Genomic DNA, 21,628 nt, shown 5'->3' with positions numbered 1-21,628 from the left:
CAAACACAAATAAATTGTAGGATTTTGTTGTTTAAAAAAAAAGAATTGCAGGATTTCATAGAACCCTCAGAGAAGAAAGAGTATATTTTAGTGCGACCATTATTTTTAACATGGCATTCTCTTTGAATTAAGAACCTTTTTAATATTATTTTTTACTTTGAAAGGTTAAAATGAAAGTAAACCTTTTGCTTCTTCAGTGCAAAGTTTTGTTGGCACAGCTATAAAGAAAATAATTCAGTGTTCATTATGATTTTTAAAAATAACTACCCAACTAATAATCCCAAATTGTCATCTTTCATTAAGTTTGCAACAGGCAGAAAATTCTTAACAAGGAAAAGCCATTAACGGTAATATTGATAATGCAGGCATTGGATTTTTAAGAAATAATATTATGTCCAGAATTATTGTATATCAGTAAATTTTTGAAAACTGTTGTGATCCTTTTTGTGTGAGAAAAGGATCGTTTTGTCGGGAAGTGGGTCTGCAAAGAGGATGAGAGTTCAGCACGGCTTGTCTTCATTTTCACCCAATACTTTTTTAAGATAAGGAGACACTGCTCTTTAAAAAAGAAAAATTACAAATTGGTTCTGACTTTTTTTCTGAAAAATTCATTTATATCTCACATTTTCCTTCCCATTATATAGTGCTTCTTAAAGGACATGTCATCCCAAGTACACAAATTAACTTTGGGCATTGACATGAAGTAATGCAACCACACTGCTTTTCAAAAGAAATTGTTGCTTTTCAAAATAAATTCAATTCTTCATACCTAACATGATTACACAGCAAGTACCACAAGTCATTTTATTTTACAAGTGTACGCCGGGGTGTATTTAAAGCCTCCTGAACCTGCCCAAGAGGTTGCCACACCAGGTGTGTTACCTAAGGCCTCACATCAGGCTCCCCTTGATGTGGGGCTGTATTGAATGGAGCTCTCTTGTTCATACAAGGCCACTTGGGTCTGGTTAGTGCATCTGTACAGGATGCTAATTTGCTTTTCTTAGTGTCAGTAAGGTGTGATCGTGCAGAAATGACCATTTGATTCCGTTAGAGCCTCACTTGAATGAGATGGGTAACTTTCTTCTGCTGTTTCAGCTTAAAATTTCATTCCTCTAACTGGACTTTTGCTTGACATAGTTGCAGAATATGCTGGAAATCTATAATTGCGTGAAGGTAGTCAAGACGTTTTTCTATGAATGCTAGTCCACTGTGTGTCCTCGCTTCATTACTAATTACACAGATGTTAACAGCATTTTTAAATGAGGCATTTTGGGATTTTGCCCCATTGTACTTAGAATATAGTTTTATTATATTCAAAATGCACATAAATATGGAGGACAAATTATCCAAAAAGAAAGTCAAGTTTATACAAAAGCTAATTAAAATCAGGCATCTTACATGGTAAAACAGATCTTCAGTGATTAAAAGAATCTCCTCAAAGGCATTCTAACCGGACAAAGATCTCTCCACATTAGCAAACGTTTCATGTTTCCCCCATGAGTGGGAAGGTAAAACTCAACAGCTATCTTACCAGTAATGATCTCCAATCTCAGCTTTGCTGGAAAGAGAGGAAGATTTCCTACAACACAGGACCCACATGCGCTAAAGGACAGAGAAGACCAACTGGTAGACCATGGCTTGGGCCTGGGTTCACATACTCGTTATGTGGCAAGTCACTGAAGTTCCCGGTGCCTCCGGTCCTCGTCTGTGAAACCTGCATGACAGTCCAAGCTCTGGGAGACAGATGTTGTGGGAACAAATGAGATTGTGTGAGTGAGCTTTGTGAGACGGAAAACACCAAATGTAAAGCACTGTTATTTCTTTAATAAGGCCAGTGGCTTTAGGTAACTATCTGGAAATTATTATTTCTTTTAGATTCTTAAATCTTGGACTAACTTTTTTAATAAACATATTCCAAAGATCACAGACCTATGATATTCCTTTTTTAAAAAAGTTAAAATAAGAGGTGAGGGAAGGAGGATAATATTACCAATGATTCCCTCTTAGAAACACCATCAATAAACTCAGAGCTCCCCAAACTTAGTGAACGAGGACAACTTTTTCTTTCTTTTTATATCATCTCCACTGTCATCCTTAAGAACACAAAACCACCCACATCAGAAAACTGTTAGAAAAACCTGTTATGTGATTAAAATAGCTCAGTGTTTACAAAGCATAATACAACTTTTTTTTGAGGTATGCATGCTGTACCCCCAGCTGTTGCACATTTTGGGATGGGCTGCAGGTGCTTTGCAGGGTCTGGGTCTGTCCACAAGCATTCCCAGCCTGTCACTCCAGGTGTGTGTGCTTGCTGACGCTGGTTGTCTGGCTTGCAGAGGGCCTCAGCGGATCCTGGAAGGAGGGTGGTGCCCCATCCAGCAGCTGCAGCAGCGGCTACTGGAGCTGGAGTGCCCCCAGCGACCAGTCCAACCCGTCCACCCCGTCACCACCGCTGTCCGCCGACAGCGCCAAGCCCTTCCGCAGCCCCGCGCCTGACGACGGCATCGATGAGGCTGAGGCCGGCAACCTGCTCTTCGATGAGCCCATCCCCAGGAAAAGAAAGGTCAGCCTCTGCTCACAGATCCTGGTCTTTGACAGCCCAGAATAAATCCAGGGTCCTGACCAGAGACAGAGCCACTAAGTGTGGACACATGTCTTGCAAGCATGTATGTTCCTGCCTTCACCAGACCTTCTGGGGTCAAGTTGCAGCCTGGTGTCAGAGTTGACATAGGTGCCCCAGCTTTCACCTGTAAAATAAAACTAATATCCTGTTCTCTTTTCAGCTTCAAAAAGCATATTGAAAGAATGTTTCACATTTTATTTGTAGAAAACCAGATGTGAACATACATCAAAGCTGACACATACATGTACGTAGTACTCACAGACCTAAAGTTGTATTTTACTAAACTAAAAGCAAAAAAGCTCTAATCAGTTGATTTAATACACTCATTACACACTTATTTGCTCCTCACAGCTGCCCTGTCTGGTAAGTATCATTTTCCCAACTTGATATGAGGTGGTTGAGGATCAGGCAGATAAGACGTTGAACTTGCCCTGTCCTGCAGGTTAGAGGGGTCAGACCTGCCACTCAGACTCAGGTCTGCCTGAACCCAAAGCTCATATTCTTTTCATTCTCTTTGTGTATATTTATTCATGTCCACTCACAATTTTCAAAAGCATTTCTACTTCACAGAATAAAACAATCTACTGCTACATCTAGAAAACATTTTAACATTTTTAAAGTGGCTATGTCAGTATGAGGCTGTTACTTTATATATTGGTCTTTTAAGTTATTGTTGGTGACTTCATTATGAATGACTATTCACAAACAAAAATCTGAAGCAAAACCCTGAGAACTGCAATGCAACCCTTGTTTTCTATTTTCCCAATTTATCTCAAAGAGGAAAACAAAGAAATGGCGTTGACCCAACACCATCCCTCCCTGCATCTCTGCTGGCATCACACAGCATTGTAACTGTGGAGATTACAGGGACCCTCCCTCTGTCTGGAGAACAGGGGATAAAGGAGGCTCCTGCCCTTCCCAGAGTCAGTGCATGAAGGTTACTGCTCCACGCACCAGTCCACTGGGCAGGGGGCTCGACCTGCTCCGTGTCCTGTGGGTCCCCCAGGGACACTGGGTCTTCACTTGACTAATCTTGGAGAGAGGCTGGCACTTGTATCAATGGGAACCCTCAGGTAAAACAGCTGTGGGGACCTGAAGGGTCATCCTGTTGCTTCAGGCTGCACAGTCTTTCTCTCTGTGGTCATCTGTGTGTATGGCCCTGGCTGTCATCAGATATGGTGCATCGTGCATGATCAGAGCTTTTGTTTCATTTGCACACTCATGTGTGTTGTGCATAGGGGATCTCTTACTGTGGCTCATGGGCAAAAATTATGTCCTGTGTCATAAAGAAATAACATAATCTGTGAGAAAGGAAGGAGCCCTGATCAGAAATCAAAAGACTCTGGCTGGTGTGTCTCAGTGGACTGAGTGGTGGCCTACGATCCAAAGGGCTGTTGGTTCAATTCCCAGTCAGGGCACATGCCTGGGTTGCAGGCCAGGTAGGGGGCACATGAGAGGCAACTGCACATTCGTGTTTCTCTACCTCTCTTTCTCCCTCCCTTCCCTCTCTTTAAAAACAAATAAACAGAATCTTTAAAAAAAAAAAAGAAAGAAATCAAAAGAGCCCCATTCTCAACTCAATTTTGCAACACTGCACACTTTAGAAAATCGTTTCCCTTCTCTGGTCGTCAGTTTCTTCATCTACAACACAAACATACAGGTATTATCAACCCTCTCTCAGGACAACCATGAAGATTCAAAGTGACCATAAATAAAAAGGGTTTATAAGCCCTTTCTAAACCAACTGGAACATAGCAACATTGTAATAGACGTTTTAGGGCCCCTTAACAAAGCCGTGATCCTGATTCTTCTCCTGGTTCCGGAAGCTCTCATCTCTCCTGTGCACCCCCGCCATGGATACTTCACTCTGGTCCACTTACGTAAAAGGAGAAAGAGTGCGAGATGCCCCAGACAAGCCATCATTGCTTACTATGGTAGTGAAGAAGAAACGCTTACTGATAATGACTACATTTGCATACTTAGTTACAGTTTATGAAATATATTTAAATGCAGCATTTCATTTAATCACCACAAAAATTCTCGTCATATCCACATCCTCATTTTGCAGAAAAGGCTCATGGAGGTTAGGCAAGTTGCTCAAGGTCTTGTAGTTCTTAAAATGTAGCAGAGGTAAGATCAGCTCAGCTGAAATTGCAGAGGAAACTCAGGGCAAATTAATTCAAAGCATCCACATTTGCCTCTGTCAGCAGAGGCGACTCATGTGGAAAGAAAATAATTGGAGGCAGCATCGGCCAACATTACCTGGCAGTGGGGGAGAAGAGTGCAGAGGGTTGAGGAAGAGACAGTGACAGCAAGTGGGACTGCAGGCTCTCTGCGGGGGCCTGACTTCCTGCATGAGGCACCCATCACTCAAGATGGCATTCAGCCAAGGTAGGCGGGAATGCGAGAAGGGGGAAAGAAAGAATTTCTTCCAGCTCTGGAGATTAGCCAACCAACTGCGTTCTAGCAGAATTCTAGCCAAGTTCTAGCAGAATTTTTCCTCTGGAGTTTCAGACAGACTGAAAGGACTTCCCTGGTACTGTGGGCAGGACTCTGGGATTGTAGGAAGGTGCAGTCCGTATCATGACCACGGAGGATGCAGTGACCCTACATACAGCCACTCCAGGAGTCAGGAAGAAAAATCCTACAGACCGTGCCCTGGCTGGTGTAGCTCAGTGGACTGAGTGAGGGCCTGTGAACCAAGTAACCATGGTTCAATTCCCAGTCAGGGCACGTGCCTGGGTTGCAGGCCAGTTCCCAGCAGGCGACGCACAAGAGGTAACCACACATTAATGTTTCTTTCCCTCTCTCCTTCCCTTCCCCTCGAAAGATAAAATCCATAAAATCTTTTTAAAAAATCATATGGACCAATCCCAGGAGATCTCTAAAAAAAATCAAGATATGCTGATAACTATTAACTATTAATATGCCTTTTCTCCATCTTAGATTCCAGATTTGCCCATTCCTTAAAAGAATCAAATAGTTTGTGCTTGGGAATTAGCACCCCAGCTCCAAGTAATGTGACCTTAAGCAAGTCACTTGATTTCTCTAAGCTTCTGTTTCCTCATCTGTAAACTATGGGTCATGACAGCACCAAAAAGACGGGGTTGCTGTGAGGGTTCTGTTAGCAGTAAATGCTGGCTGCTCATACTTTGCATTGACAACAGACTGAATGGAAATGTGAGAAGTGTGGATGTGCAGGGAACGGGGTGCTGGCCTCCATCCTCCAGCCTGACTCCATCATAACCATTTCAGGACACCCACGGCCCTCAGCCATGTTGGCTTTATTTCAGGTTAACAGAGAGCCCAGCGCACAGTCCAGTGAGGGATGAGGGCAGCAACGACAGTGGCAGAAACTGAGGCCAGACCAAGAAACCCGGCTCAGGACTCTGACTTCCAGAACAAGCACAGCAACTCAGAGGCAGCCACCGAATTCCAGGCTTCATTATTTTCACCTCTTTCACAGGTGTCTAGACCATGGACCACTTTACCTGTGGACTGAGGAGATGCTCAAGTCACAAGAAAAAGCATCAAGTTAACATAACAATTGTTCAGGAGTAAACAATGAACTAATCAGCGCCTCAGTCCTTCAGTCCCAGAAAGAAGTCATTCACTCTAAATTGCAAATGACGGTTCTGAAAAGCCAGCAGCCCCATGCAGCCCTCGTGCCCTCATCTCGGTGCTGACTTCATTCCCAGCATGCCCCGGAGCGCAGCCTTGTGCAGGAAAACCTGCTGCTCCAGAAATAGGCTCACTGAGCAAGATGTGGGCAGGGCAATGCTCAGAAAGCAGCTTGGGTCACACTGAGTGGATGTCACAGTGATGACACCGCACAGCCAGCCAGAGCAGGGGGAGATCAGAGTAAGGATTGCAATCTAGGCAATTTAGGGACAGCCTTGTAGAATAATCTGCCACCCCAGCAGTGTATAGTGTTGGAGCATCTGGAGGACTTTAGAAGTCATCCAGCCCAGGGCCAACTTCTCCACCTCACAGGATTGTTTGATCGTGTCTACAAACCGGCAGAAGTCTCCAAAGATGAGAGGTACTCTTAGAATCCACTGATTGAGAAAACGCATAATCACTATGGATTTGTATTAATTCAGGGATGCTTTTTTTGTTGTTACAGAAGTCATTTAAAATCAACGTTAGCCATAATCTCCATGCAATAAAATGATCCTGTTTTAACTATACAGTGCAGTGAGTTTTGGCAAGTTTCTACACCTGAGTAATGACCACTGTAATCCAGGCTTGCCTGTTGGGGACCCTCTCCAGTCGGACAGTCCTTGCACCTTACAAACAGGCCACCACTGGGCTGACAGTAGATGAATTGTGCATGCTGTGCAGCTTAAACTGAATGCAATAACATAGCGTGCGTGTTCAAAAGTCCAAGTGTTGGTAATAGGAGCTCTGCCATGTGTTGCTTGTGGGAACGTAAAATGATGCAACCACTTTGTAAAACAGTTTGCCAGTTTCTTGTAAAGTAAATCATTCCCAGAATATTTACCTAAGAGATAAGAAAACCTGTGTCCACAGAAGATCTTGTAGACAAGTGTTCACAGCAGTTTTATTTGTTATCACCCCAAACTGGAAGCAATCCAAATGTCCAAAACAAGGAAATGCATAAACAAATTGCGGCACATCCCCTCAGTGGAGTATCACCACACAACATGCAGGAACAGACCACTAGTTCATGAAACAATGGGTGAAGCTCAAAGTCATTATGCTGAGGGAAAGAAGCCAGACACCGTTTATGAAAGGCCTTTTATGTTTTTAAGTTTACTTATCACCACAACATCTGTAAACAGTGCATGTAGGTAGAAGACGTTTCATCAATGCTTGGTATACATTTGAATTCACCCATCACTGTGCATTAACCTCACACACTTCCCAAACCCAAAATATTCATCTTTTTCAGTCTTCCTGCTTTACAAGTAAAGAAATAAAGCTCCAAATTTAGGCAATTTAGGGAAATGACAGGTATAAGTTTGCTTTCCCAGTAAAGGAAAGGACTGGAACCCCTGTCAGCTTCTAGGCGTTTATGGTTTTTGAAATACATCTGTTCATTTCTCAGTCTTTTGGAACCTGCTGAGGGTCTGTGTGGACCTCTTGATCCTGAGAGGGTTACTGAAGCTTCTGCCAAGCAGTGTGGGTTCCTCCTCCGTGAGGCCAGCTGAGGGCCATGTGTAATGCAGCAAACCCACCTGTGCATAACCAAATGCCCCCTTCTTTCAAGGACCCTGGTCCTCTTGGTAGGCTTGGGTGTATGAGCCTCCGCCCCAACACACACCTATACACATATGTACACATGTATACATTATACACACCCTAAGCACCATGTAAGGCATACCTTAGGATCTTCTTAGTTGCCTCAGGAAAGTCAACTTGGTATCAACCCCAGGCTGCTATTGGTAAACTGGACAGTCAAGTGAGTTCTGGAATATAACTTTTGTATAGGTATGAGTATTCTTCAAAATGCAGGCATGTTGGAATCCCCCTTGGAATTGAAGGTGACCTTCAGCAATCATCTTGTCAGTACTGTGTATTATTCTGGGTTCTGTCAGGAAAGTAGAAGCCACTTCATAAATCCTAAGGAGGCAACAATTCATACCAGGGCCAAGGCTTACCATGAGAAAGACAGTGACAGCATCCTGGGCCAGGACCTCAGCCTCCAACCCCAAGGCAGTTGGTGTCAGAGATAGTCCAGAAGCTTCTGCAGCAGTGCAGAGCCTCCGGGAAGCTGTCCCTTGCTGTCTGAGCCACAGCACTGAAGCCAGTGTTTCTGCGGAGCTTGCCTGGAACCCCACACTGGGCATGTGTCTCTGTTCATTGCTGCAGGGAGCTTCAGCTGCCCCTGGCATGGCTGTGAGTGTCTGATCAGGCTCACATGATCCCAGTGACAGTGGCTTCCTCCTCCAGACCTCCAGCCTCATGAACTTGGGTCGAGCTGCCAGGAGAAGCCAGGATTGAATCACAGATGGTCACACCCAGTCTTGGCGGCTGTGACTCTCTGCCGGCAGCTGCACTTGGTTTGGCTGCCTGGAACCCAGGCTTGGGCCTGTGTGGCAAGCCCAGCATTGTTCACTTCGCTGTTTTCTCGTCTCCTTCCTCGGCGAGAACAAGTTGGCTGTTTGTAGACAAGGACTTGTTTTCATTGAATGTAGTTAGAAGACTTTGACAAGTACTTGACTACCAATTAAGGGGCCTTCTAGTTTGATACAGAACATCTTCACCTAGGTACAACCCTTGATTTCATTCAAGTTGAACTAATCATGCATGCACTACAGGGTGACTTCCATTTTTAGAGAAATAACTTTTAAAAAATTAAAAATAGGGTAATTTTTATATTTGGAAATTAATGTAAAGATAAGATACTCCTACCCAATGTTTCCACCATGCAAGAATACATACTTCTTTACATTATATATCTCCCCCCCCCAAAAAAAATCATGTTGTTCATATTTTTTTATAAACTACTTTTTCCTGTATTCATTAGGTCCTAGAAGTGGGGGGGGCAACTTTTCTCGAAAGTCCCCCAGTTCACCATGGATGAAAGTAAACAAGACATGACATGATCTGCTCAGGGAAGAGAGGTGGCCGATCCCTCTAGAGGGGAGGGCCGTGAGCAGTGGCCAGTATCTCTGAGGAAAAAGGCGTTGAGCAGTGGCCAGTTTCTCAGCGGAAAAGGGTGTTTAGCCCCCTCCTCTAGAGGCTTTTATTGTGTTATAACACACAGGAATACAGGTGGCAAGGATCAAACAGTAGATAACATTTCAAAGAAATCTGAGGGCTTAGACTGAGTCAGTGTCTGTCAGGAAGGGGGTTTGCAGAAATTTTGGGAGACTTACTCATTTCCTGCTTGGACTCTTATCCTATGAATGAAAGCATTCTTAGGAGAGCAGGCTTCACAGGCTTTTCAGGAAGTCTTTGTGATGCCAGGTTTTTCCCCAGGACACGCTCTAGCAAGACAAGGAGCTGCACCTCTCCCCATCAGGTATTTGGGCTTAAGGGGATCAGAGCCAGGAAGGGCTTCTCCCAGGGGACATGGGGACTCTGGCTATGTCAAAGCCAGGGGGTGAGAGTCCATTGCTCTTTGTTGCAGCCCCCCAAGTCCTTCCATGAAGCCCTCCCACGTGATCAAGTCTGGCTTAGGTTGCCCCCCTGCTGTGAGGAGACTTACCCGTCACTGACTTCCTACCAAGCTTTGGGGTCAGGGAAAGGAAACTGAGGCAGCGTTTGCTACCAGAGACAAGCTTTGTATCCTGTGGCTCACATTCCAGAGGTCACTCACAGCCTTAGCCATGGGGGGTAGAGTCACAATTCCTGAAACCAGGCACAGTGGTCCACAACATGGCGGGAAGCAGGTGATGTACTCAGAGGGGTAATTAAAAAGAGTTTGATGAAGAGGCTCTTTACAGAAGTGTAGACAGGGTTGAGGAAAACCCAGAGGGATGGTGTGGTATCCCAGAGGCTAACTACCAGGCAAGGTCATTACCACTCCAAGACTCAAGAGATGAGTAAAGAAACGGGTTTCCAGAACTCAGAAGGTTGGTCATCAGAACTCTGGAAATAACCAGCAGAAGTGGTGGTTTTCAGAGGCGAAATATGGCCACTGCCCACCTGTGGCCAGGTAGAAGGGAAGCTGGGGGAGTCTATAGCCTCCGGTCTCTCAGGGGCCAGCCCCAACCTAAGACCCACTGGCAAGGGGCCCACTGGTATACCAGGTCAACCTCCATGGCACAGAGCAGGTAGTTTTGAATAGCACAGCTTCATCGTTTGAAAAATGGTCAGGAAACACTCATATGTGAGGAATTTTCCATTAATATTATAATATTATAAAGTCACTAAATGCTTTAAATAATAAAAGTAAGGAAAAACTGTGTTGGGATGATGTAAAGACAATATTGATATGTTTGTTCCCGTTTTATATAACTTCTTCTCCCCCTTCTAGAATTCCATGAAGGTGATGTTCAAATGCCTCTGGAAAAACTGTGGGAAGGTGCTGAGTACTGCAGCAGGGATCCAGAAACACATCCGGACCATTCATCTCGGGTGAGGCCACCCTCCCTTCAGAGCTTGGTGTGGGCTTCTCTAGTGTCCCCTCTCAGGCAAGACCCTCCAACCTGTGTCCTAAAAGTTCTGGACACAGGAAGGGCCTGGGCTTGCTGGGTCTTCCTAATCACTGCAGATGAGAGGCCCATACCACACAGTGGGAGGATCATGGGTGCAAAGTATACTTCGCTGAGAGATACTACGTGAGTAATTGCTCTGAGGTTAATAATACAATTCACCCTACAGGGGGGTCATGTGTGAAGGTCAAAAATAAAACATAGAGTGATTTGTCAGAAATACAACACTAGGGTGAGATAGGACTCCTCCGAAATTGTCTGTAAAATTAAATGTGCATTTTTCCCCTCAGAGGCATACAGAGCCTAAAAAGGGTTTAAGCACCATGTGTCAACCAGAGCTGCTCTTGCCATTGCTATGATGCCTGATGACTTGGCGCTGTCATTTTCTACACTCTTCCTTGTGTTTTATAAAAACCTGTCTAAGGAAATACAAGACAAATCTTTGGGAGCCACAGTGATAAGCAGCCATACCAATTGCAGGGATGGTTCCCCAGCCTTGTCTTTTGGGCTATGGGTCTCTCTTGTCCAGGGATATGGGACTGAAAAGGGACCTTGTAAAGCTGTAAGTCATGACCAGTGTGCAGACAGCAAACCAAATGCTTGAATAAACAGAGGAATCCTTTCAACAAGATGAGTGTTGAGAAACAGATACTACAGTCACGTTGCTCAGCAAGGAATAATTTTAGGAAATGCTTCGTCCATAAAAGTGTTATAAAAAGAAAATAAAAATGGGTTCTAGGTTATTTTGCTCACCTGCATGGGTGGGGTCCCTCAGTGACTGGAGGGAAGTAGGAAGCTCCTCCCCAATCAGTGAGGCTGATGTCTGGGGCACAGTCAGTCCCTCCCAGAGCGCAGCATGATCACCAAGCAGACCATCCAGTGGGCGTGGCCCAGCAAGGCTGGGCTTCTGCTCCCCTTGCCAGGAGGTCTGCCCCGAAGCACCGGGGGCAGACACCCCATTTCTGTAACTGAAGACTTCAGGAAAGAAATACTGCAGTGTCTCCCCTTTTTCCTACTTCATCATCAGGATGACCTACAATGGAAATAGCTCAGCATTACTTAGAGGTCTAGAGAGAATTTCCCAAAGCCACAGTCAGGAGGTAGGGTATTTGTTTTCAAGTCCATCTGCCCAGAAAAATTATACCCTGTTCAATGTCATGCAGAAGCTGGTGCTCTATTCATGTCTGTAGACTAAGTGGTACCACGTGGTTTCCTTTGAGTCCCTGGGTGCTCTCCCCCTGGGTGAAGTTCACGGTACAGTCACTGTATTTGATTCCTTGGGGTTCCCTTTTTACTCAGTGCTGTAAAATGGCCTTGGGGGTAAATGTTCACAGCCTGCCAGTAATCCCAGGAACAGGCCTGGGTTTGCAGGAGTTCTCAGTCGAGAGAGAGGGATCACCTTTGCCCTAGCCCATGAGCCCAGTTTTATGACTATAGGACAATGGGACATATTTAATGCATGTTGGTTGTGGACGCCAAAGCCCAGAGAAACTACGTCTTCGTCTAAGTCATTCAGTGCACACTGGCCAACTTAGAAAGTACCATTTTTCTCTGAACCTTTCCTCTGTTCTTGTGTTCTGGGGCTCACCCCGACGTATCCCCAGGTGGACACACCCTCTCCCCCAGCCTGTGTGTAGGACTCGGCAGCAACCAGTAGCAACCCAGCCTGCCCTTGACTGGAAAGGAAACGGGGACAGGAATAGAACAGACATGTTCGCGCTCTTCATCCTATTCTCTGGGGTCTTCTGTGGGGTGCCATCAAAAAACCAGAGCCACCCAGACCTGGGACAGCACAGACCTCCCCAGACGCTCTGCCTGAGCACTCAGCGGACAGGAACCAGGGCTGGGAGAAGCCACGGATTTGGCTAAAGAAAAAAGGTTGAGAAAAGGGGGGTTTTATTTGAGATTCTCTAAAGGGATCATAAGTGGGAAATGGTCTGTTGCAAGTCAGTGATCTGCCCGTGAAATGTGGGACAACCCGCAGGAGGGAGCCCCACAGCCCTTGCTCAGCCGCCCCATAAAGCCAGGTCGCTAGACGCGCACCACTTCTTTAGAAATTAACACTTGGAATAAATGTTTTCTGTGGTTTGGACAGCTATTTTAATTTACTCAAAACATGCTATGTAAAACTCCCCTGGCTCAGGGAGAGCTTTGAAAGCAGAAGACACTTTTCTGCCTTCTGACATGGACCTCGTTCTGATTTTGTAAGCACCGTGTTCTTCTCACTGGTCAGGAACACTTCTCCGCACTGTCTCGTTGCCCACTCGGCCCTCACCACCGGCAGGCACTGTGTTACCCGGTTCCCTCAGTGAGAACCTCACACACAGCTCTGTAGCGCAGGATTTGAAACTGAGACACCTGCCTCCAGAATTCACACTCTTTATCACCGTGCCAAACAGCATCAGCCTCATTCATCCGTTCAGCAGTGAGTAGGTGCCTACTGTATGCCAGATACGCTGATATGTGTGGAGCCTCAAGAGGATGAGCAGCAACACACAGCCCTAGAGAATGTCGTAAAGGAGGCAATAGAGGTTAAAACATTACAGAAATGTATGAAGTAATTTAATAAAGTTAATTAAATAAAAGGAACACCCCTCAGAGAGAACAGGGAGGATCTAATACTCAGGCGTGAAGTGCTAGTCCTAACCTTCAACATACATCCAAAACTTGACCTCTCATCACTTCCAACCCCCCACCCCTTAGCCTGGGTCTTCAATGTTGAGGGATCCATTTAAGAAGCCACTGAGATTCCTCGAAGCCCCAGTGGCTTTCATGATGTTCAGAACACAATGCAAAGTACTTCCTGTGGGCTGTGAAGCCCTCCGTGACCTTTCCTCTGCCCTTTCTTCTCCTACTGTTCTCTACTGCCCCTTGCCCCAGCCGCTGGCCTCTGCCCTTCTCGGGAGACACCAAGCCACCACCACCCCCGGCCTTCACTGCTCCTCACCGTGCACTGCTTTTCCTGCAGTCTGGCGAGCATTGCCCCTCACCTCGCCAGGTCTCTGCTCAGATCACCTCCTCATAGAGGCTCCCTCTGAACTCAGTTTAAAGTATGCCCCACCCCCATCACTTACCCTGCTTAAGGACACTCATGCTTCAAAATTTTTCTTTCTAGGATTTATCACTACCTGGTACATTAAATACCTGTTTATTTATGGGTTCCTTACCTGCTTCTCCCAGTAGATTTAATTTCCATCAGGACAGAGTCCATCTACAATTTGGTCACTGTGCTGTTAAGAGACCCTAGAAAGTGCCAGCACATAGTAGATTCTCAATAAATTGGTGAATAGGTGATTGGCTGGTTGATTATACAGATTGCTCTAAGAGGTCAAGAAGGTCTTTCTTGGAAGTGGACAGTTGAATGTTGCCGAGTAAGTGAGTTTTCCAGGTAGACAAGAGAAAGGAAAAACCTTCCAGATATAGGGAACAGCATGTGCAAAATGGTTTAGTCTGATTGTTTTGATGTCCTTTGCATTAGGCGTGTTGGGGACTCTGATTATAGTGATGGCGAAGAGGACTTCTACTACACAGAGATCAAGCTCAACACAGACTCGGTGGCAGATGGACTGGGTAGCCTGGGTCCGGCTTCGCCCTCCCAATCCCTGGCTTCGCCACCCACCTTCCCCATCCCGGATTCAAGCCGAACAGAAACCCCTTGTGCCAAAACTGAGACTAAACTGATGACGCCCTTGAGCCGCTCAGCCCCCACCACCCTCTACCTCGTGCACACCGACCACGCTTACCAGGTGATGTACCAGGGATCCTCAGTAGCAGTTGGCTCCTGACCAAAAGCAGTCATATTCTCCCCTAGAAATAGAAAAGCAACATCACACACAGTAACCCAGTAGCTGATTTCATTTTTCTCTTTTTCTCCTTTTAAAGCCAAGATCTCACAGAGAGGACCCTCTGAGTTCTTGGAATCCCCAAGATTAACTGGATATCCCTTATAGGCAATTAATGAGGATTACAATCCTTAGTAGTGTAAAAGCCTCAGAAAGATGCCTGCCACATGCTGTAAGCGAAATAACAAGAAAGATGAGCACTGAAAAGCTTTGGTATCGTGACAGAATAGCTCTGTACCCCCAATCTGGGATTGTATGCCCTGCCTCTGAGTTGGCAAGCAACCCTCTCAGACTAGAGCAGTGGGTGTCAGCGTTCCCCAGGTCAGTAGTGTCCTCATCCCCTGACAACGTGGGAAACATGTCAATTCTTGGGGCACCCAGACCCACTGGGCCAGAAGCTGGGGCGGGCCCAAAGCCTGTGCTGTGACGGGCCCTCCAGGGGACTGTTTCACTCGGAAGTCTGATAAGCCTTACAGACAGATCATCAAACAGAGGACATGGCTGAAGTCCCTTGACCTCAGCAGTTATTAACACTTTTAAATATTGGTTTGTTTTAATAAAATGTCAATGCACTCACACTTCAAGAAAATATTTTATCTATAATTCTCAACTACCTTACAACTTTGAAAAGAGAAATCTGCCCTGGCGGGTGCAGCTCAGTGGATTGAGCATCAGCCTGCAAACCAAAGGGTGCTGGTCTGATTCCTGGTCAGGGCACATGCCTGCATCGCGGGCCAGGTCTCCAGTTACCAGTGTGCAAGAGGCAGCTGGTTGATGTTTCTCTCACACACCCATGTTTCTCCCCCTCCTTTGCCCGTCTCTCCCCTCTCTCTAAAAATAAATACATAAAATCTTTTAGAAAATAAAAATAAAAAAAGAAATCTCCTTTAGAGACAGGGTGGGGCAAAAGATGTGTGCTTCTTCATATAGAAAATAATGCAATAACTGATAAATAATGAAAAAACTGTGTTTTGTGTACTCACAACTGTAAACATATTTTTGCCCTGCCCTGTATTTGTAGTTGTGTTCTCCCGTAGCTGTACTTCATGCACACCAACCATGCTTACAAAGGGACCCTTAGTGACACTTTATCCCTGACCAAAAGCAGTCACGTTCTGACCTATGAGTAGAAAAACATTACACACTGTATATAACTCTGTAGCTGAATTCACTTCTTTCTTTTTTCCTCTTAAAGCCAAGTAGGAAAAGTTAAATTGAATTGTTTTCATCAAAAAGTTAAATCAAATTTTTCCATTATTCTCGTATTGTCAGGTAACTTACTTTTTAGTCTGTCCAGTTTTTTCACTATCGTTAATAACTTCACTATGAATATGTCTGTGCCAGTAGCTTTTTCTTTTCTGTGAGTTCACAGAAGGTTAATTACTGAGTCAGAGGATACAACCTGAACAGTTATGGCTCCTTCTAAGTATTGCCAAAATATTTGCCAGTGGTGCCAGAGACATAACCACTATCATCAGCAACTATACTATCATTAGAAAAACTAAATCTGTAGAGGAGGAATTTGGCCACTTATCTAGTAGACTTAAACTGAAGAACAATGGAATGGAGCTAACTATTCAATTACATGGTACAATAAATATTACTGCTGACTCTTGTTATGTTGGTAGAAAGAATTATTTATTCCTTTGTTCTTGTTTGTCAATATTGCACTTAGGTCCAAAATCATGAGTTTGAACAAACTTAATACAATTATTTTCTTCATCTGTGAAATGGTTTGGAACACATACTCAGTGATCTAGAAGGTGCTTCCTAAACCCGGTGTTCATAAGATTGGGATTTCTCTGCTTACAGGTATTATAAATGTTCAGCATAGAAAACACTAAACACAGAGATAAGGAAACGAGGAACAGACTGGCAGCAGCCAGAGGGGAGGAGGAGGGGGAGTGGTGGGAAGAAGGGGGACTGGTCAAAGAACATGTACGACGACCCATGGACATGGGCCATGGAGCGGGGATGGACTGTGCGAGTGGCAGCATGGGCAGGACAGAGGAGGGTAAAAGGGAAAAAGTTGGGACAACTGTAATAGAATAAACAAAAATTTAAAAAATACTAAAAACAGAAACAGAGAATGAAAATCCCAACAACAAGAAAGCACCTTGGTTAATATTTTTTGTGTCTTTCAAGGCTTTCTCCCATATGTATATATAAAAAATTAAGGGATCACCCTGACCAAGTAGCTCAGTTGGTTAGATCATTGTCCCAATAAACCGAGGTTGTGGGTTCGATCCCCAGTCAGGGCACATATAAGAAGCAGTCAATGATGCATAAATAAGTGGAACCAACAAATCAATATTTCTCTCCCTCTCTAAAAATCTACTTTAAAAATTAAGGAATTTATTGCAGTACTATTTTTACTATGCTCTGTTTTCCCACTCAGTATATCATGAATGTTTTTGCATACCAATGAGTATTCTTCAACAACATCATTTGTAATGGCTCTGTGGGTATATCATGATTTATTTACATGTTTCCCTATTGTTGGACATTTGTGTTTCCAGTTTTTTATATATATAATTTTTAGAATGAATTCTAGAAGTGAAATAGCTAATATACAGAATACTAAGAATTTTTATGTATTCTTAGATCACTCTTCCAAATGTCATACTAATTTACACACCCACCATCACTGTATAAAAGTTTATTTCCAAATTTTATAGTGAGGAATTATATCTCACAGATGTCTTAAAATATAGAGATGAATAATCAAAAACCATCTGATTTTATACCTTAGATAGTTTGCTTAGATATATAAAAAGTTTATTTCTAGCTATTCTTGCTGACCATGTTTAATCTCTTCCTATAAGATAATTAGCCTTAGTTACTAATACAGCTGAGACCATTTCTGAGGCCCTACCTTGTTAATGACAGCTAAGGCTCTGGGGAAAAATGTTCTTTCATAACAGTTTTCTCTGTTTTCTGTGTAACAGGCCACACCCCCTGTGACCATTCCAGGATCAGCCAAGTTCTCCCCCAATGGCAGCAGCTTCAGCATCTCTTGGCAGTCTCCTCCAGTTACCTTCACAGGCATTCCAGTGAGTACAAGTACAAAAAAGGGGAGAGCTGGTCAAGACCAAGTATAAAGTAAGGGAACAAATTTTACACGAAAAAGACAAACATCAGAACACTAGAAGTACCCTGTGTCTTACATCGTGTTTATAAACTCCTCAGCAAGGTATCTAATGGTTTCGACAGGCCCAGCTACTCTGTGAAAGGTGTTTTGACTGGAATTTAAGAAAAGCAGAAGAATGTTTCAGCTGCTGATAAACAATGTGTTAGAAATACATCAAGACTTTTTGTGTTGGTGGTATATTTGTATGTTTCCAAAAGGCTTTCTAAAATCAATCTCTGAACTCGGACCCTGAACATAAAAGAAAAAGACCCTGTACATAAATGGCATTTATCATTATGAGCAACTTTATAATGTTTATGACTTTAAAATTATTGTTTGTGGGTATGTTATCTTGAAGGTTCAAAAAAGTAAATAAATTGAGATCTCTTTTTTCCCCCAAAGCCTAAATAATATACCCATATAGATGGGTAATTTGAAAATAGGTGAGTGCTAAAATGTGCCATCAGGTTTGAGTAGTACATAAGAATTGATTTGACATATTAAATGATTGCTGTCTGATAAATCACTATGAATTTACCTGATTCCTAACCATTCATTTAAAAATATATTGCGTCTTTTATCTGCCCTCCCATTCTAAATGACAGCTTTGCTGGATAGAGTAACGTAGGTTGGAGATCCTTGCCTTTCATCCCTTTGAATACTTTTTACCAGTGCCTTCTTTGCTTGCAAGATTTGTTTTGAGAAATCAGCTGATAGTCTTAATGGGAACTCTTTTATTGGTAAATCTCTGCTTTTCTCTTGCTGCTTTTAAGATTCTCTCTTTAGCTTTAACCTTAGGCACTTTAATTATGATGTGTCTTGGTGTGGTCCACTTTGGGTCCAAATTGTTTGGGACTCTGTGCTTCCTGGACTTGTATGTCAATTTCCTCCATCAAATTAGGGGAGTTTTCTTCATTATTTTCTCAAATAAGTTTTCAATTTCTTGCTCTTCCCCTTCTCCTTCTGGGATCCCTGTGATTCGGATGTTGGTATGTTTAAAGATGTCCCAGAGGATCCGTATACTATCCTCATTATTTTTAATTCTTTTTTCTTCTTGCTGTTCTGGTTGAACACTCATTTCTTTCTTATGTTTCAAATAATTGATTTGAACTCCGGCTTCATCCCCTCCACTATTGGTTCCCTGTAGATTTTTTTTTATAATTTTTATTATAGAACTTTCATAGACCCCTCACACTATTGATGCTCAGGGCATTTATAACTCCTGGTAAGATCCTGAAAGTTGTATATGGTAGTAGATATTCATAATATTTTCACCCTCACACATCTCTCTCCAAGGACTTCACAAAAGCTTCTTATTTTCAACCCCTGGCAACTCCCAGAGATTTCCAGCAAATACTAAGACCTCCTACAGAGTTGATAATAATGAAAGTGGCTCTATCAATTCTGCTGCTCTCTACCAATGAATATTAAATCCCTAGAGGACTAGCCAACAATAAAAAGTATCCTGCTGTCAGCAGTTGGGGAATTTATGGTTTCTAGAAAAGACTTCTAGAATTTGATTTTTAAACAATATTGTGGATCTGGAGTAATCATGAAAGTTACCTGCTTCATAAAATAGTGATCACTGATGATTGCTCTGAAAGACCAAGAAAGCAGTCAACAACATGTGAGTAAACAGGGGAATAGAACAACTTAGAAATTAGGTATTAGTGTTGTTTCCAGCTAGAACAGTGATCTAGAATGGTTCTCAAGGTCACATTTGCAACAATCCTTCTAAACTAGAAAGGCAGCTGCAGTTACAGAATGACAGGGAACTGCTATTTTTGTCTTTGACTTGAGAGCTGACCTTGTGTAAAAGCAAGCATAGAGTGTAGAGGGAACAGCGCAGTTCAGACTTCTTTTCAAATGGAATCCCCCTCTATGTTTTATTAATCAAACCATTTCCTATTGAAATATAAAAAAATCAATCTGAGTAGTAGTTCTTGAAAGTTCCTCAATGTCTTACACAGTAGGATACCAGCCAGGTACCTTCTTTGTTTTCCAACAGTGAAATTTTAAAACCCTGTTGTGGACACTGTGTATCTCTTATCCCCATCTCAATGCCCTAGGTTTTTCAGAGCCCCTAACTTCACAGTGTTGGTTCAGGGACACTCTAAACCAGAGCTTTGATAGAACGTATACAGAGTGGTTGTGTTAACTGGGTCTGGTCTCTCATTAAAATCCTATGTGAAATTCCAATTTATTCTTTCACCAGAGAATAAATTTTTTCTCAATTACCTGGCTGGGTGGTCTGGTCCAGCCAATGCTAGACTGTGTTAGCAATCAAGCTTGACATTCCTATTTGAAAATAGAGGTGAGGGCAAAGGGCACTATTTTGCAGGACATCTGTTTTAGTCTAGATTAGAAAATGAGAAGGCTTACTACCAAAAATGTTCTTCATCTGCTATACTCTCTATTGATGCTTAACAAAAAAAGGTGGGTTTTGCTGTCTGCCTCCTTCTATGGGGCTGAATCTCACAAGTGCACAGCACACAGGCACAGGATTGTCATGCGTCCACTGAGGACACCAGCCACTGTCCTTGTTTCTGCAGGAGTGCTATCCCACCCCTGGAAGACTGGAGCCAAGTTGACTGTAAGAACATATGAATTTCTACCTTCTAAATGACTCTCCTGCAGAGAGACTCTCAACATGTTAAATTATAATGAATTAGTGTTAATGAGAGCCTCAACCATGTTCATGCTGAACAGTAGAACAGTTGGCATTTTGTAAAATGTTCCTTATAAATACATTTCTGTATGAATGAACCTGGAGAACATTATGTTAAGTGAAATAAGCCAGTCAAAGAAAGACAAATACCATACAATTTCACTCATATGTGGAATCTAATGAACAAACTGAAATAACAAGCAAAATTGGGACAGACTCATAGACAGAGAACAGGATGACAGCTAAGTGTGGGGGAGGTTAGAGAGTAGAGGGACTGAGCAAAAAATAAAAAAGGATTCATAGACATGGACAACAGTGTGATAATTGCGAGGGCTGGAGGAGTATGAGGGGACCAAGTGGTAATACAAAAATATACAATAAAAGAATAAAGTGCATGGAAGACACACAGAAAATTTAAGTATATTTTATTATGTTATTACAGTCTTCTCAATTTTCCCCCCTCTATCCCCCCTCTGCCCTGCATTCCCCAACCCTCCAGCATTCCCACCTTTAGTTCATGTCCATGGGTTGTTCATGAGAGTTATTTGAGTTCTCTGTTTCCTATACCATTTTTATCTCTCCCCCTCTATTTTATGCCTACTAATTATGTTGCTTCTTCCTCGTGCCTTCCCCCTCTTCATTCTCCCCCCCACCCCAAAAACCCTCCAAGTGATGTCCATTTCTCTGATTCTGTTCCAGTTCTAGTTGTTTGCTTAGTTTTTGTTTTTGTTGTTTCTCTTTTTTTTGGTATTTTAGTTGATAGTTGTGAGTTTGTTGTCATTTTACTGTTCATATTTTTGACCTTCTTCAATTTCTTAGATAAATCCCTTTAACATTTCATATTGTAAGGGCTTGGTGATGATGAATTCTTTTAACTTGACCTTATCTGAGAAGCACTTTATCTGCCTTTCCATTCTAAATGATAGCTTTGCTGGATGGAGTAATCTTGGATGTAGGTCCTTGCCTTTCATGACTTCAAATACTTCTTTCCAGCCCCTACTTGCCTGCAAGGTTTCTTTTAAGAAATCAGCTGAGAGTCTTAGAGGAACTCCTTTGTAGATAACTGTCTCCTTTCCTGTTGCTGCTTTTAAGATTCTCTCCTTATCTTTCATCTTGGGTAGCTTAACGATGAAGCGCCTGAATGTGTTCTTTTTTGGGTCCAACTTCTTTGGGACTCTCTGAGCTTCCTGGACTTCCTGAAAGTCTATTTCCTTTGCCAGATGGGGGAAGTTTTTCTTC

The 21,628-nt window shown here is 43.2% G+C and overlaps 1 protein-coding gene across 3 annotated transcripts in view; it reads left to right on the top strand.

The window, feature by feature from the left end:
* ZNF704 (zinc finger protein 704) overlaps window positions 1-21,628 on the top strand; it is a 192,871-nt gene that overhangs the window by 130,535 nt on the left and 40,708 nt on the right. For all 3 annotated transcript variants that reach the window (XR_005085091.2, XR_005085090.2, XM_037164161.2), the window contains exons 4-7: window positions 2,337-2,563; window positions 10,572-10,672; window positions 14,228-14,495; window positions 17,540-17,644. Coding sequence is in view for 1 of the 3 variants with exons in the window: in XM_037164161.2 (XP_037020056.2) it covers window positions 2,337-2,563; window positions 10,572-10,672; window positions 14,228-14,495; window positions 17,540-17,644 (701 nt within the window). In the remaining 2 variants the exon portion in view is untranslated. The remainder of the gene's footprint in view (window positions 1-2,336; window positions 2,564-10,571; window positions 10,673-14,227; window positions 14,496-17,539; window positions 17,645-21,628) is intronic.

Source organism: Artibeus jamaicensis, unplaced genomic scaffold (assembly GCF_021234435.1).
Source record: "Artibeus jamaicensis isolate MK-2021 breed Jamaican fruit bat unplaced genomic scaffold, CSHL_Jam_final scaffold_916, whole genome shotgun sequence".
Taxonomy (NCBI): Eukaryota; Metazoa; Chordata; class Mammalia; order Chiroptera; family Phyllostomidae; genus Artibeus; species Artibeus jamaicensis.
The sequence above is the reverse complement of the archived record's forward strand: the minus strand, read 5'-3'. Positions and strand labels throughout refer to the sequence as shown.